The sequence below is a fragment of the Drosophila ficusphila genome, unplaced genomic scaffold (genome assembly GCF_018152265.1).
Source record: "Drosophila ficusphila isolate 14025-0441.05 unplaced genomic scaffold, ASM1815226v1 contig_198, whole genome shotgun sequence".
NCBI lineage: Eukaryota > Metazoa > Arthropoda > Insecta > Diptera > Drosophilidae > Drosophila > Drosophila ficusphila.
The window spans coordinates 12,656,298-12,672,982 of record NW_025064092.1 but is presented as its reverse complement, the minus strand read 5'-3'; the positions used below and the strand labels follow the sequence as shown (position 1 = coordinate 12,672,982).

At 41.9% G+C, this 16,685-nt stretch overlaps 2 protein-coding genes and 1 long non-coding RNA gene across 5 annotated transcripts; all 3 read left to right on the top strand.

Moving 5' to 3' along the window:
* Positions 1 to 80: 80 nt before the first annotated feature.
* Positions 81 to 2,115, top strand: LOC108097043. The gene is made up of 2 exons (XM_017199074.2): positions 81 to 373; positions 435 to 2,115. Exons 1-2 carry the CDS (start codon positions 208 to 210, stop codon positions 1,964 to 1,966), a joined length of 1,698 nt encoding a protein of 565 aa, XP_017054563.1. The 5' UTR covers positions 81 to 207; the 3' UTR covers positions 1,967 to 2,115.
* A 1,426-nt stretch (positions 2,116 to 3,541) lies between these two features.
* Positions 3,542 to 4,536, top strand: LOC122319786. Of its 2 annotated transcripts, none has more exons than XR_006245325.1 (2): positions 3,542 to 3,653; positions 3,902 to 4,536. It is a non-coding gene; the product is annotated as an uncharacterized LOC122319786 (long non-coding RNA). The 2 variants fall into 2 exon arrangements; XR_006245326.1 differs by having other exon boundaries at positions 3,542 to 3,669.
* A 1,165-nt stretch (positions 4,537 to 5,701) lies between these two features.
* LOC108097044 lies at positions 5,702 to 7,970 on the top strand. Of its 2 annotated transcripts, none has more exons than XM_017199075.2 (2): positions 5,702 to 5,946; positions 6,280 to 7,970. In XM_017199075.2, the coding sequence occupies exon 2, from the start codon at positions 6,307 to 6,309 to the stop codon at positions 7,684 to 7,686; it is 1,380 nt and encodes a 459-aa protein (XP_017054564.2). In that variant the 5' UTR covers positions 5,702 to 5,946; positions 6,280 to 6,306; the 3' UTR covers positions 7,687 to 7,970. The 2 variants fall into 2 exon arrangements, with proteins under 2 accessions (XP_017054564.2, XP_017054566.1); XM_017199077.1 differs by lacking the exon at positions 5,702 to 5,946 and adding an exon at positions 6,133 to 6,234 and having other exon boundaries at positions 6,302 to 7,970.
* Positions 7,971 to 16,685: the final 8,715 nt, after the last annotated feature.

The following is a 16,685-nucleotide window of genomic DNA, read 5'->3' as shown; positions in this document are numbered from 1 at the left end:
GCCTTCCGTAAGGTCACCGCTCCATGGCGATGTATAAAGAAAACAGCTTAATCAAATATTTCGGCATTTAAGTTCAGAACAGACGTCGTACTCGCTGCGCAGTCTGCAGGTTTTTCTTTTGTCGATCACTCAGCTTTTGGGTGGTGCGCTCCTCGTGTACTGACATCTAGAATCTGACGGCCAGTTCCGGATTAGTCAAGTGCCGAAATGACGTCGAGCTACACGCGCCTGTTCCGCGTCCTATTCGTTATCATATTCCTGAAGTTGCTCTTCCTTCTCGGCCTCTATTTGCACAGTTACGACGGCGTTTCCAGGTTTCACAGGAGTCCGCAAGTGGACATCTTCGACGAGTTGCTAGTGGATCGAAGGGAAAGTAAGCATAGATAAAGCTCTTTAATGGCGAGAAAGAAAATAAAAGCAAATCGAATCTGTAGTGCCCTCGTTGGAGCAGCGAATGAAATGGATTCGTGAGGAGATGCCTTCTTTTCCGCTGGAAGAACTAATTGCCAGAGAGAATCTGCATTTGCCTTCACCAGCTTGTGGCCCGGCGCCAGATCTGATGAATATTGACTTCCACAATACCTATTGGCAGAGGGCTGTTAATCAGAACCTCACGTACTACCTCTTCGCAGCCTACTACGATGCTAGGGAAGCAGTGCCAGAGGCTCCGCTGGTTCGTCTTTTGGCAATGGTAAACCAGCACAAGGACGACTCCTACAAGTACCCCGAAATCTTCTGCCAGTTTTGGTTTAAGGGCGTAGCTTCACCGGTTATTGTTCCCGTTTCGGAGCACCTGGTCATGTGGCCATTTGGGCACGCTCCTCGGCGATATTACCCGACATTTTTGAGCTGTCCCTTGCCGGAGGGTCAGTATCAATGGCAGGTCCCCAAGATGGTTTCCTTGACGGCCAAGAAATGCGACAGGGCAAGAAACCTCTTGAGGGTGATTTACGAAACAGACGAAACAGCAGATGTTGCCAAAGATCTGGGAAAGCCCGAAGTGAACGCCACGTCGTCCTCCAAATCCACCGATCCCAAATTTGTGATATGTGTAAAGGCCATGGATTTTCCGTATGAAGATAAGTCCTGGCGCCTGATCGAGTGGTTGGAGCTAATGCGTTTGTTGGGCGCCCACAAAGTGGTGATGTACGATGCCCAAATGCATCCGAATATGACGAGGGTGATCAACGACTATTTAACCACGAGTCCCGGCTTCGTGGAGCTTCGTCCAATGTCCTTGGGCCGGGGGGAGCCGCATGCCCGACCACATTTCCAGCACTATGCAATGATGGCGGATGGCTTCAATCGAATCCTGAACGAAATGATACCGTACAACGACTGCTTCTACCGGAATATGTACAAGTACGACTATGTCGCTGTGTTCGATATCGACGAAGTGATAATGCCACTCGGCAACTGCACCACCTGGCCGGAGTTGGTGAAACTAGCCCGGATTGTTCCGGACTATGAGAGCCGCACTCCCGCAGATTGTGAGGAGTGGGTGAGCTTCTGTTTCCGGAACGTGTACTACCCAAGGTATCCAGAGCGTCCGAAGGTTTACCGGAACTTGTCCAGCTCCTTCTACATGCTGCAGCACGTGGAGCGGGTGAGGCAGCATTGCAATCGCGGGGCGGCAGCAAAGTGTATCCACGACACCCGATTCGCCGTCGGACTGCACAACCACTTCACATTCTATCACACCGAGGAAGCGGCATGTGCCGCCAAATCGGTGCCCATTGAGTTTGCCCAGATGCAGCACTATCGCGAACCCGACACGAAGTCCCTGCTGATCGATCCCATTGTGGATGCCAGCATCTGGCGGTTTCAGCCCCTTTTGCAGGCAAGAGTTGAGCAACGATACCGGAGACTGGGCTTCCTGCCCAGCGAGCAGCAACTGGCGGAGACTCTGGAAAGTCGTCGAAGGCGGGATGAACTGCAATTGAGGGAGGCCGTGGGAGCAGCCTAGGATCTTATCAGGAGAAAAGCTCCTAAAAACTTGAGCGTTTTTCTGTACATTTTTTTTTTAGCATGACTTAGTAATACTTGGACTCCTAGTGATTTTATGAGTAGAATATTTAATAAATACGCCTATGTATATATGATATATTAAGAAGCTTCATATGTTCAGAATATCTTGTTCTTTATTAAATAAAATTTTGTTTTGTATTAACTGTAATGTAAATGTTTATAAACGAGCCTGTAAGGCATCTGTCAAAAAGAACACCAACTGGAATTAAATGAGTCCGATGTTAAACGAAGAATTGTTGGTACATTAATGAACGGACCCAGTTGGGCAAATAATACGTAAGATTGGGGGTATTTAAACAAGAGAGATCATATTAAATAGGTATATTTGACAATAACATATCTTAAACGCATAATGGCCTCTTTCTTTGCTGGCTTCTGTGAAATTCGCATGACGTCTGAAGACAGGTGGGTCATGAAAGCGTTTTTCGCCAAGTATCATGGACGTCAATCCAAAGATGATGTGTGTGTAAAAGAGAATTCAAAACCCCAAATATTGCACAATTTCATTAACCAATGAGCTCGTTTCGTTGCTACTATTTATTTTCTTTGTAACCTCTGTTGAGTTAGCATTTATGTTGCTCGAGAAAGAGGTTGCAAGAAGTCCTGGTCATTAGCTTCAGTTGGCCACAAACCGTTCAACTCGATGTATGTGACCGGAGAGCCCCGGAGAGCAGCTTTCTGTTAACAACTCTTTAAATATTGGAAATGATTTAGCAGCTTTAATTGATTATCCGTCACACCCGACTGCGACAATTTTAGTTCATGCATTTTTATGCTCCATAAATTAATAATGATGTGTTTGCATTTAAGCTTCAAGTGGTTTTTTCACAACGATTCGTCGTTTTGCAAAAATGCACATAGAATTTTATTTATTTTGCGCACTGAAACTGCACAGACTCATGCTATTTAGCCACTTCTAATTTTTTACATTGCAAAATAACACAAAACTGCAAACATTGCAATGTGCTAATAATAACAAATATGCAAATAAAAAATTCGCACTGAGCTAAACTCTGAACAAAAAGCGCGATACAGGACAAAATTATTCATTATTATTTGGCCAAATGGCGATATTATGGTATAACCAAAAAGACAAAGTGTTGTTGGAATGCAAATTATGCGAACAAGCCACAAAAGCAACTGGTTCGGTGATATTTTTAATTAAATGTTAGCACTTATCCAGAGGCGGGTAACCGGAATGACGAAAATATTTGAGCATCCAAGGAAAGTTCAAAGGCAAACAAAGGAGAGCCAAAAAGAAGGAAGAAAACTAAGTAAAGCGAAACCGGAACCGGAAGCGCAAGGCAGTGACAATGGCGTCGCGTCACACAACTGTCACCAAGAGACAGTCAGTATAATTGAATCAAGTGTCTTATCTTAAGGTTCCCGAAAGGGTAAATAATTTCAAGGATATTTAAGTCTTGTTTTTTTGGTTTTGATGTAACTTTTGCTTCACCATTAGAACAATTTATATTTTCTGTACAGTACATAGCCAGCTTCGAAATCAGTAACAGTTTTAAATTATTTCGCACTTAGAAAATTGACTTAGATTATAATTTTGTACGAATTCAAGATTTTGTTGTTGCCTCAAAGTGTTATCGGGCCTTGGGGTACTCAGATATTGGGTAAGTGGGTAAGTGGGTAAGTGAGTTATGAAGTGAAAATTATGTAGAGTTTTCATCTGTACATATTCGGTGAAATTTTGAATTTGAAGTTTTGCATTCGTTTATTGATTTACGTTTCATGTTTAAGCTTTAGCTATTTTCTCATTTAAATGTAGGTATTGCTAGAATTACAAAAAGCTTTGAGTTCACCGAATTGTAAATGTAAGCTTTTGTGACGTTTCGGCATTTCTATAGCCCTCTCTTTTCAGATTGTGTCTGCTCGATCAGTTAGATTTCATTGGCCTTTACCAACGACAGGGAATCCCCGAAAGTATGCAGAAAGTTGGGCCAATGCAATTGACTGAAACGGAGTTTGGTGGCCAGCTTACCCACTACCCTTGTTCAACCGAAAAATACAAGAACACGGAGGAACAAAGTTTAAACTAGCCAAACAAAACAAAACAAAGCAGAACAAAACAGAGCTAAACAAAACACAAAACGCAACAGGGAGCTGGTCATGTTTTTGTTAATTAAAATTGGCATAGCAGCAGAGAGAAAGGAGCGGCGGGAACAACATTTTTGCATTTCCTTTACTTTTTCGCTGCAGAAAACATTTGAACGTTTGGCTTTTCAACTGAATGAATGCCATTTCTCTCTATATTTACCTTTGGAGTGCTTTATTATTTAATGGACAATTTATTTACTTAACACTTTGGCCCTCTGCAAGGGTATACGAATTGCAATGCATTTTTCTTAGCGAAGAAGCGAAAACAGCCAATATTACCGATTATCTTATATTATGTTTACATCGCAAACAATCTTCAACTGTTCGGCATCACATTTGAATCTTATAAAGTTCGGAGTCCTGTGAAATTCTTTTCCCAGTGAACTTTCGCGTCTTGTACTGTGTTCTAGTTTCAGTTTAAGCTTTACTTTTTTTTTTTTTTTGCTCTCCCCCAGGACTGTCACTAATGTAAAAGCGCATTTGTAAATGGGGACGAAAAGATCCCTGAGCGCCCTTAAAAAGCAAATCGAGCACAATCAGCTCTCTCTTCTCTGTTTCGTTTTTTTTTTTTTTTTTTTTTGTGGAAGTCCTGGTAATCCTCATCCCCTTTTGAGTGATAAGAGTGTGTGTGGGCGGGATCCACTGAATCTGCAACTGAAAATTGAGGCCAAGACACACATTTTCCATTAAGCAATAGTCGGGTAATAGAAAAGGCTTTAAACTCCTTGGAATGAAGCTTGTCAAAAGTCAAGGTCCACTCAAATACTTGAAATACAACACAGGTTATAAAAAATATAGGTAATACATGTACATTATAATTTAACATTTTAATAATCCACAGTTTTGTGGGGCTTGTTTTTTCTTCTTCCGGTGTGGGAATATGAATTCGGTGTTTAGTTTAATATGCAGATTTTTCGATTTGGGTTATGTTTTTCGTCGGTCAAACACAACTTGGTCAGCCTTCTCCCAAGTGCAGGCTCATTATAAATGTGTGAAGTGTTCTCCCACACTTGTGCTTTTTTGTTGTGTCTCGATTAAGCGAGTTCAAGAGTGTGTAAATATTTGTTCCCAAAGTTGGCAGCTTTTGCACACATTCCCTGCTTGGAATAACTTGTGCATTTTATTTGTTGCACATATAACATTTTCAGAACTTCCGTTTCAGGAAGCTATGCCATTATCCTTGAGGAAAATTGTACATTTTCCTTGTGGTTGTCTCATTAGTGAAAAGCTGGGAAAGCGTTTCGCTCGGCGTGAGTAAGTGAAATGAGCTTGGATTGATTTTATCGTTGTTATAGCTAAAAAAAAAAGGGAAAGGACTAAGCGTAGAAATGTATATTGTAAAGATTTTGTAATACAAATGAAATGAGAAAATTTGTTTATAATAAGGATCCCATTTAACAAACAAGTAAGTGGTGATTTTTCTGTTTTAGTGAGTCAGGAACTGTGTTGTGTTCAGAGGCCAGGCTTTCTAAAGCAAAATAATAGAGTAGAGTAGAAGTGAGTCCTCCAGTGCTTACCATCTGCCATCTTACTGTGTAGATGTTTTTCGACCTCCAATCAAGACGCCATGTTTCCAAACAGTTTTTACAAGATGAAGAACTTCGCCGATCCCAAAACGCTGTTTAAAAGCTGCACCAGTAAAAAGGATTTGCCCTCTCAGTCTCCCCAAAAGTTGCCGCTCAAGCTGCAGTTTCTCAAACCGGTGCAGTTCCTCAATCAGCTGAAATTACTCAATCCTCAGTTCAATCCGCAAAGACCCAAGCCAACAAGAATGCGCCGAAGAAGACCAATCCACCAGAGCCGTTCGGGGTGAGTAGCAGAGATGAGCTTGAAATTGTCTTAAAGGTATTATTATTGCTAGAAGGGGGAGAACATGATTACAATACTCCCCACTAAGTTGAAGGATATTTATACTTTAAGAAAAATGAATATAACATTTGGTTTACTTATTTAGTGTCGCAATTTTACAAACAAGTATGCGGCGATTTTTCTGTTAAAATGAGTTGTAGTAGATTTTATTTGAGGTTTGCTACTGCCAGGAACACAACACAATCAGAAGCCAGGCTTTCCAAAGCAAAATAATAGAGTAGAGTAGAAGTGAGTCCTCAAGTGCTAACCATCATCTGCCATCTTACTCTATAGATTTTTCCGACCACCAATCAAGGCGCCATGTTTTCAAACAGTTTTTACAAGATGAAGAACTTCGCCAACCCAAAAACGATGTTTAAGAGCTGCACCAGCAAAGAGGATTGTCCCACGCAGTCTCCTCAAAAAGTAGCAGCTGCTCCAGTTGCAGTTCCTCAAGCCGCTGCACTTCCCCCCCAATCTGCTGAAATTATTCAACAGTCAGTTCAATCCACAAAGACTCAAACTGCCAAGAATGCGCTAAAGAAGACGACGACACCACAAGAGCCCCCCAAGCAGGGGAAAAATAAAGCCAAGAAGGGTAAAAAGAATCAGAAGAATATGCCGCGTACTTCTAGTCAGACGAGCACGAGCAGTATAGGTCAAATAGATGCAAAGAAGAATCAAGTTAAGAATGGAAAGTCGAAAGATAAGGAATTCCCAGATAAAGAGAAGGCACACCACGAGCAAGAGAAGTTGCAGGAAAAACTGAAGGCTATTGAGAAGGAGAAGTTGCTGGAAAAAATGAAGGCCCAAGAGAAGGAGAAAAAATCGCAAGAAAAGAAGTTGTTGTCCGAGAAAAGCGTGGAGAAAAAGAGGCAGGATAAGAGGACTTCAGAACAAAAGTTGCTCGAGATGAAGATCCAGAATAAGCTATCGCAGCAGAAGATTCCAGATAGCCTGTTGGAGCCACAGCTTTATCAGAGCACGATTGCATTAATGAAATCGATTCCTCGGAAGGCCAACGGTGCAACGGTGCTTAGTTTTCCCGAGCCACTAGACGTTGACCCGCTAAGCGATATCAGCGAAGAAAACTCAATGACCGAGGGTAAGGCGAACGATCCCCAAGAGTCCGAAGAAAACGAAGAACCCGAGGGGCCGCAACATCCGCTCAACAGCTGCTGGACTCTGTGGTACCTGGAGAACGATCGCGCCAAAAGCTGGGAGGACATGCTTCACGAGGTCACCAGCGTGGAGACCGTAGAGAACTTCTGGAGCCTAGTGAACCACATCAAGCAACCATCCGATCTCAAAATGGGAAGTGATTATTGTCTCTTCAAGAAGGGCATTCGGCCGATGTGGGAGGATGCGGCTAATGTTCACGGGGGTCGATGGGTCATCACATTAAGTAAAACTACCAAGGCGGATCTCGACAACTTCTGGATGGACTCGATGCTCTGTCTGATCGGCGAGGCCTGTGATTACTCGGACGAACTGTGCGGTGCCGTGGTGAATATCCGCGGCAAGACGAACAAGATCTCCATTTGGACGGCGGACGGGGGAAATGAAGAGGCGGTCCTCGAAATTGGGCGCAGATTGCGAGAGGGCCTGCGCATGGAAAGTGCCTATGTGCTGCAGTATCAATTGCACAAGGACACAAAGGTCAAGCAGGGATCAACCGTCAAGTCGATTTACACCCTTTAGGACCGGACCTCATGATGATCGAGTTTACCCAGCCTCCTATAACTGATTAGCGCAGGTCACATTTTAGTTATTTTCGGTATTTTTTCATCTAAAAACAATAGCCATCTAGCAGCTGACCATCCAATTGAATTTTTGCCCAACCATTACTACCCATTGTTCAGAAGTCAATTGGATGCCAAATTTCCAGTCAAGTCTTCGTTGTACATGTTGTACATGTAAATTTGAACGTTGCTTTTGCGAAGCTCAGAAATATATACAACATAATGAGTGTTTAGCCATGGCAAGTGTTCTATATCTTTTATTTATCTCTTTTTTTCTTTGATTTGTTTACTCGTGTTTGGGGAGGCTTCCTTTAAGTTCTATCAGTCAAATTGTACATATATAAATGCAACAACCTTTCCTTCTGGTTTTTACGCAGGTCAATTTAACATTTCAATTTTGAGGAACATATAACATTGTCTCCATTTCTCGGTAGAGTACAACATGTTCTTTGTCTGCTTCGCTGGCTGCTCACTATCGAACCATTCAGAGTTGGCTGCTTGCTTTTTGTTCGGGGTCTACATTGGACATTCGGACATTGTACGTGGGACATTCGGACATATTTGGCGCACGCCGTCACAAAACTTGGCCGCGCTCAATTGTTTGATTTATTGGCATTTATTGGCAGTTGGCATTTTATTGTGACTTTTTTTTGGGGGGGGCCTAATAAGGGGGAGCCAACTAATGGCGACGGCAGGTGAATTCCCTGCTAGAGAAATCCTTCTGTTGCTGTTTTTGGCGACTTTAATTTCGTTCGATATATTTTGCCTTCTTTTACCTGAGTTAGTGCCATTAAGTTTTCCTCTGAGCTTTTATTTTGAGCCTTCGGTGCAAAGATTTGATCACTAGCCTTACCATTTATTTATTTTTGCTTACGTAACCCTTTTATTGGGGCCTTAAAAGGTCAACCTCAGATGGTTCTCCAGGGAGCAGGCCATTAAAGTGAGCTCACAGTCAATAAGTCACCTATATAATGATTTATGACACCTAAATAATTACACTTTGCCAAGGGGCAACGCAATTGATTAAACACTTTAACGATTCTTATGGCTCCCAATATGGTTATGGACTTGTTAGAGAAAAAAATAGGGAAAACAACATTTCTTCAGCAGCACCGAAATCGATTTGGGCGAGGATCCCAGAAGGGAGAGTGATGTGGGTGAGGGCATTTTCGGATGAGCTCGATGTTTAACAATGGAATTGCCAATAAAAGAAACGAAATCTGTAAATATGCAGAGTGAACAGGGGATGGAAGCCACGCCGAACATTTCACGGATAACAATTGCCAAAAAGTCCCCAGCTCCCGATTTTGCTATAAATAAAAACCGTAGAAAAACTTGTGCGGCCAATCAGACTCCAAGAAATGCCCTTAAGACTGTGATTTCTTCTAATATGTTTGGAGTTGGTAAATAAAATTAAAGTTGAAATAAAACTCGATTTGGAAAAAAAAAAATGTATTTTATTATAGGTTTTGAGGTAACAACAACTACCAATGGACTCAAAAAAAGATAGGAATGAAAATTTACCTTTAAGCTGACAACTACCCCCAAAACTACAGGCCCCAAAAAGTGGCGCCCCACAGGTGGCATTTGTGTTGTAAAGCGTCGATTTACATGCATGCGCAGGGATATATATATAGATATATATTTATGAAAGGAGGGAAACCAGCGAGGCGCTGACGAATTTCAATTTATTTACTTTTATTTCCGTATGCAAAATAGCCGGTTGCGGCTTGATTTTGGTTAGCGCGCACAGGCAAAAGAAAACCAGAATATATAGAGGAGCTTTGGTAAGAGATTTTTCATCTGCTTTAACTTACGCACCTTTGGTCCTTGTAGTTTTAGCAGCGAGGATGGAAAATTCGCAAGAACTTAAACAGTCGCGGATAATCCAGTCTAAGCTTGTTTAAAGTCATTCAGAGTTCTGAAAATTAGAGGTTATGGTTTGTTGAGCTTAGGAAAAGCAAATGTAAGATTAAGGGTGATTTATTAAACATAAGCCTTGTGTTAAAATATCCTTGTTGAGAAATCCAACAGTTAAGAATTATGTTTAAATCAATCCGCACTGCTAAAGATTTTTTACCACTCTTCCCAACGAAAAAAAGAGCTTTTTTACTTAAGACATCATAGTTCTCTTGACGGCAATCATTAGCCTTATTTCTCGTTATGGAAAAGATTCACCTCAGCCATGAACAATTAGGTTGACCGGACAAGCTGGCTCGATTCTGACACTTGCCCCAATGGCCAATGACTATAATCCACACGACCGCCTCTCGTTCCTCCTTGCTTTTCCAGGACAACAGAGCAGGGTACTTATGTTCGGACGAGAGGCGAACATGTCATATGGAAATTCTAGAAAGAGTCCCCAGGGTACATACACAGTAAAAAAAAAAAACCGTATCGATATGAAATTTATCTTATCATCTTAGATTTAAGTCCCTATGCTTAATGGCTGTCTCGGTGTTTGATTAGATGAATAAACTGCATAATTAAAGTTTTCTTCTAACGTCAATTCGATCTTCTTGAAATAAAAAAGTAATAATTAATTTTCACATTCCGTAGAGTCAATTTTTACTGTGCAAAGAATTTAGTCTGCCGCCCCAGAAATAGGGCTAATTATACGGCCATGGCTAATGTCGGAACATTGTGTGGGTCCTGAATAAGTCATGTCGCTGGTGTGATTACCTTTGGACGACCGGGGGTTCAATGGCCATTCGCACGAAATGTCAATCACTCGTAGCGTCGTAGTGCCCCTGCCTTTCAGCTGCCCAGTTATGTGTCCAGGAAATATGCTGTGCTGTCCATACGTACAGCAGCAAGAGAGGAAACGTGTTTGCCAAATTGTTGCAACAAATTTGTAGCTACATTAATTAAATGCGGCCACGCACGAGGCACACGGGTGCCATTCAATATGCAAATGCGGCGCCCAATAATCCAGTGCATATTGGATTAAGCTCAAGGAACATCATTAGTGCAGTCCCGTCAATCTCCGCAGGCCAAAATCCAATATGTATATGCTGCGCCATGCCACGGACCAGTTGTTTTTGGAGTTTGGAGTTGAACGCCGCACACGAAACTCCACACATGGTATTTTGTTAGGGACGCCACAATTAAATATCCCTGATTAAAAGCGAGAGCATTGGATCTGGATCACTGTTGTCAGGAGAAAAATCGGTAACAGTTTCAAGTTCTCATTTGGCATTCAATCGATTTACGAATTTAATTTGTAATTCGACCCGTATCTTTAGTCTTAGCGAACTTTTGGCCCCAGCTTTTAGTCTGCCCTTGGACCCGGGACTTAAGTTAGTTCAAATTGAATCGATTGTTTGGCTCCGATCAAGATAACTGGCGACTAAGCCGACAGAGAAGTCCTGAGAGACAGTCATCAAGCCCCTTTTTCTGCTGCCGCTTTTCGCTGAAGATGGTGCAAGTGCACTTGGCTGGCAAATGTTGACATTTCTTCTTGGGGATTTCAGCTCGCTTGAGCGTTTGGATTTTGTTTTTATTATGATAATTTTAACTGCTAAGGCAAAGACAAACATACACAGAGGGAAAAAGGCGAAAAGAGGAGGCAGCTCTCGCGAGGGGCGAAAGAGCACAAAATGCAATTTTCCAAGGGGCGAAGGACGACGAAATGGGTTTGGCGTCGGGCGTCGGGCTTTCAAGCCAAAGCCAGACAAAGTGAAATGCAATAAAACAAAGGCCAGCGAGGAGGAGGAGGAGGCGAAGGCACAGTACAGTAGGCAAAGCCAAAGGAGTGGCAGCACAGAAACTGTCTTGTCTTGTTTTTGCTGCTCGAATGCCTGCAGCTGCAGCTGTGACCCCTGGAACACATTGCACCGTCAGTTGCACCACCCACCCAATACTAGCACCACCCAGGGAATGCGCAGCGCATTTACAGAGCAATGATTCAAATTGTCGCCTTGGATTATGGATTTATTACGCGTCTCCTTCCTCGTAAGCTGCCAGCGAGAAGCTGCAATTGTGCATGTTGCTCGCAATTACTATCAACGCTCCCCTTTTTCACTTTCCTCAATTTTTTGGCAACCCGTTTTTCACCCACTTTTGCATAGTTCTCCCAGTAATTCGCTTCCTAGTGACAATGTCATTCATGACAATGGCTTGCCTTGGACAATTGATAAGTTCACTTTGTGAATATTCAATCGAAAGGGTTCTGGATTTCACATTACCTGATCCAAGTTTGAACTCTTATGTGCTTATTTTAAAAACATTTAGTTGAATTCATTTCCTTGTCACCTTTTATTTTCTACAGTTAACATTTTGATGGCCTCCAGAACTTACTCTCGACTATTGTATTTAATTATCTTTGGAAATTTGCTGGCTCATCGAATCTATTTTGAAGTTGAGCCAAGGGAAAAACGGAACCGTCATCGGTACCTTAAACAAAATACCTTTGCCGAGTTGCAAGTGGCCAAGGGAGGCTATGTTAATATCTGTCGTGGACTTTGAGCCCTTTGGATAACACAGATAGTGTAGATATTTAAGCCTACTCATGCTGCAAAGCGTTCTTGACCCGGCGGAGTAAGGGTTCAGACCCAGGTCCCCGTGTCTTCGGTCAAGGCGAATTAGATTCGGATTTAGATTTGGCCACGGACTTAGCACAAAGTTGGAAATCATTCGGCAAATGTCCAAATGCGGCAAATGACAAAGTAGTTGAAAGCTTTTCGTAATTATTATTATGTATTTTTTGTGTGTGCAACTCTAATTGTTGTCAACAACAGATGTGGTTGTTTGTGTTTGGCTTGCTATTCGCTGTTGTTGTTCGCTGTTCGTTGTTCGCCGTTGACAACGCTGACATTTTGAATTTAGACATTGCCTGACTGTTTGACCGCAAATTAAAATGCGCTTTTTGTGTGCCATGGCTATTTAGGATTTTGTGGCTCTGAAAACCCCCGCCGCTACTTGTTTACTTGGGTGCGCATGAAATTACGTGAAAACTCATTTTTTTCTACTCGAAGTATTTCCGTTTGGCCAACGGTTTGGTGAAAAGTCGTGTCTAAATGGGTAAGATCGGTGGGATTTCGGGGGGCTAAAGATGGTTGAGCGGAGGTCACGAAGATGTAGCAGCCACAACAATGCAATGAGCGGGCGTTGCAGATTAATTAGCGTCTGACTGCGATAAAGCACGTTCCAGTTGAAGCCGCAACGTGAGCAACTAAAAAAGGGAAAATTGGCGGAGGAAAAAAATGAAAAATGGTGAGGTATCAAAGAGGGTGAAAAGATGAGAAAACCGGAAATTTGTGGATCAAATAGAAACTGAGATATTATTGTTAAATCAAAATCAATACCTGTACAAAATTTCACTGTTGGTCGTTTCAATTAATAGTTACCAATAGAGGAATTTGGGGTTTTGATTAATTTTGTTAACTTTATTCATCAGATTCCGGGAATGTCCTTCGTAAATAACTAGTGGTACTAATGGTGCACAGATTTCTGTGGTCAGCCGCAGCCAATCAACAGCAAAGTGTCAGCTGCCAATTTGGTTTGGTCCAGATTGGATTTGGATTCGTCGGCGAAATACCGATTAGTTTGAGATCATAACTCTCACGTTCTAAAGATGTTTACTATTAAATCTGAAAATATTCAGATCGCTCATAAATTCCTCCTAATTTGCGGTTTTTTTCAGAGATGCTTGCCTCTTATTTCCGTATTTGCCAGGATACGCAGGCTAGCTGCTCTGCTATTCACTAAATTAGTGCAATTTCTTTGGCCCTCTTTCCCTAGCCTCTCAGTTCCTTCTTGTTTCTCCATTTATCTCACTGTATGAGCTATGGCAAATCGCTGTGAAAACTATGCGAGCATATTTATCTAACATGCCCAGCGTTGTGGGGAGAAACCGCTGGAGAACCCTACTGAGAAATAACGTCTAGACATTTTTTGTGAGGTCTGCTCTCTGTTGATTTTCAACGGCATTTTTGTGGGGGCTCATTAAAGGAACCTGGAACCTGGCTTAAATTTCCGTGTTTCGTGTTTCGCTTCTGCTTCGTGGCCAACTAAATACCTATATAAATATTTTATTACGCAAATGAAACAAGCATTGTTTGCATTTTATTTGCGCGAACAAGGAAACGTCGCCAGCTGCAACAGCCGGAAAATGGCGAGGGGAAATGCGGAAAGCAAGGACATTTGTATGCAGGAGGGACAGCTGACCACAGACACTGCCACAGGAAATGCAAAGCAGAATGCAAAGAATCCCCCGGAGGCAGCTTTCCCACCTGGGATTTCAGCCAGGTGCCACATTTCTCCAATAGGAAAACCATCCATTTCTAAACCGGATTCCAGGCAATCGTTCGTGATTGATTAAAAGCGATTTCAATTGTCAAATAGAGCAAGAGAAGCGCTTTTCCGAGATGCCGAAACAGAAAACACTCTTGAATATATTTACGAGATATGTTTTTCTTTCGATTCGGAGAGCTTTTCTTATTATATAGACACAATTATATAGACAAAAGCAAACCAATGAAATCAACAAATTAAAACACACCCTGAATTAGAGTATAACCAGTAATACCAAATTCAAATCGAATTCCCCAGAGTGGAAAGCCAATTAGCCAACTGTTGGATGGGCAAATCGGTACCGCTAATTGAGCCAAATAGAAGCAAAAAGCCCCTCTGAGAATTAAGGCAATCGAGACTCACTTGTTACCACTTTAAGTTGCACAATTAAAACTTAAGTTAAGTGGATAAAAAATTTAGGGAAATAATAATAAGCATTTAACATAAAAAATGGAGCTTGCACCAAAGCTTAAATCAAAAACAATTTCTGAAATATTTCGAAATCGCCGCATCCTATAGAATAAAGTTATTTTCTATTCTTTCTACATTCAATAAGCGCATAAATTGCGTTCACATGGCATTCATCTCATTTGCGGCCCCACCAAAGAGGATACACTAATATCACTCATGCGCCGCGTGTGACAGCTGAGGAGGACGCGTCCCCTGACCCACCCAAAAAGCCAAACATCAATCAGAGGGGATGGTTGGGGACAACAGCTCCTTGTGCTACTGTCCAAACAATCAAGAACTGAGGAGCCATTGGAATTAGGCTAATGAAATGCTTGTTAAGTGAAAACGACGATGACAACATCCCCAAATGAGCTAAAAAAAAAAAAAAAAAAAAAAAATAGTAAAACGGACACAGGACAATCGATGGGTTGCGAAAATACTGGGCACATTCTCTATTGGCCTACATCGTTATCTGTCCTCGTCCGCTTAGTTATTCATTATTATTTTGCTTTTGTGTCCCTTCATTTGCGTTTTAACGGCTAAATCGCCATTGATGAGTCTCCATTTGTGCGGAGGATCGGACTAACGAGAACCAAAAGGTCCAGTCATCATGCAATGACCAAATGACCATTATGCATGGCCTTTGGGTCAGGGTGATCGCATGACGGCATCTAAGTTTTTGTTGCTGCTGTGATAACCTTAAGAGTCTTTCAGTCTTTCAGTTCATATCTACAAAGTAGGAAGGAATGGTGTGGTTTAATTCACGAGAAAACGAGAAGCAGCGTAAGTGGAACCACTCAAGTTGCTCTCCAGTTGCTTTCGTCTTTCCCCTTAAATGCTGTCAACATGTGTGCATAAATTTCACACGTGGCGCCCAGCGACTCATGCATTTTACATGCACCAAAGGATTTACCAGCTCCCCGTCCCTCCTCCCACCAGAACCATTTTCCAGCTCCATCGGCTAGCCATTGTCCGTGTGGCTGCTCTGCTCTGTTCTTTTTTTTTGTACATTTTAATTTTTGTTTTTTAATACGAAGGCATTTAATTTTTAATCGCTGCATCCGACTCCAAGTTGACGTTGTCCCAGATTCTACTTCTTTCCTGCGGAACCCATCAACATCCCTACACCTTCTGCCGCCTTCCCCTCCAATTGTTAACCCAGCGCGTTACATATGTTTAATGAGGGGAGAGGACCGCACGCACGAGTTACTCGAGCGCCGAAACCGAATTCCACGGGGTTTGCAAGGAAGAATGTTACACAGAGACAAAAAATGTGAATTTGAGTAATAAAGCCAAGAAAGTTAAGCTGAGCTTTAGTATTCTTATTCGATTGGCTTGGAGAAAATAACAGTTTTCTATATTTTATGGGTTCACGATTGGGTTCACGATATAATTTTTTTTCAGTGAAATATATTCTTTGCGGATTTCGCAGCCGGGTATATGAATATATATATATATATATATATATATATGTGGATGTGGGAGTGGCGCAGATAGATATGTGTTGGATGCTTGCTTCTGACTCTGCAGCAAGTTATTATAACAGTTCATTGATTTTCAATTTTCAATGCATGGCATTGTTTGCCGTTTTCTCCTTTTTTTTCGCCACTCACCCACCCACACTCTCTCTTATTTCCATTTAACTCCATTTCCCTGCTGCACATTGCGAATGGCTCAACTTGAGGCGGAGGCAATTGCAACAAATTTCCGCCCAGCAAAAATCTCTTGTATGCATAAATTCATTCGAAGTTTGTTTTTGACGAGGGCCAGACAGAGGCAACGAAAACCGAGGAGAACTGTAAGAGAATTAACAAAACATGAGGTTGAAAATTTAAATGATTTCGCAGGCTTGAAATGCAGCCAGCCAAATGCAAGGCTGGGCCTCAGAAGGAATTGTCCCATTGCAGATGCGGTTTTTAATACTTAAAGCCCGAGTTATTTATGACAGCAGCAGCAGAGGAAACGAGTGGGAAAATGGGAATGCTCTTTAATTGAGCAGGGATATTTTCCTGCCAAGCAGACAAAAATAAGAATAAATCGGGCGGCCTTCCCCAGTCACTGAAAACATTTTATTTTTTATCGCAATTTATTTACATTTTTCATCTTTGCTCTTACGCCTTCTCGATTGAGCTTTAATCGTTAATTGCTGCGACTTCAATTCAAGTCATTTCGATTTAAAGCCAGCGTAGTATTTAACTTCCCTGTGATATCGGA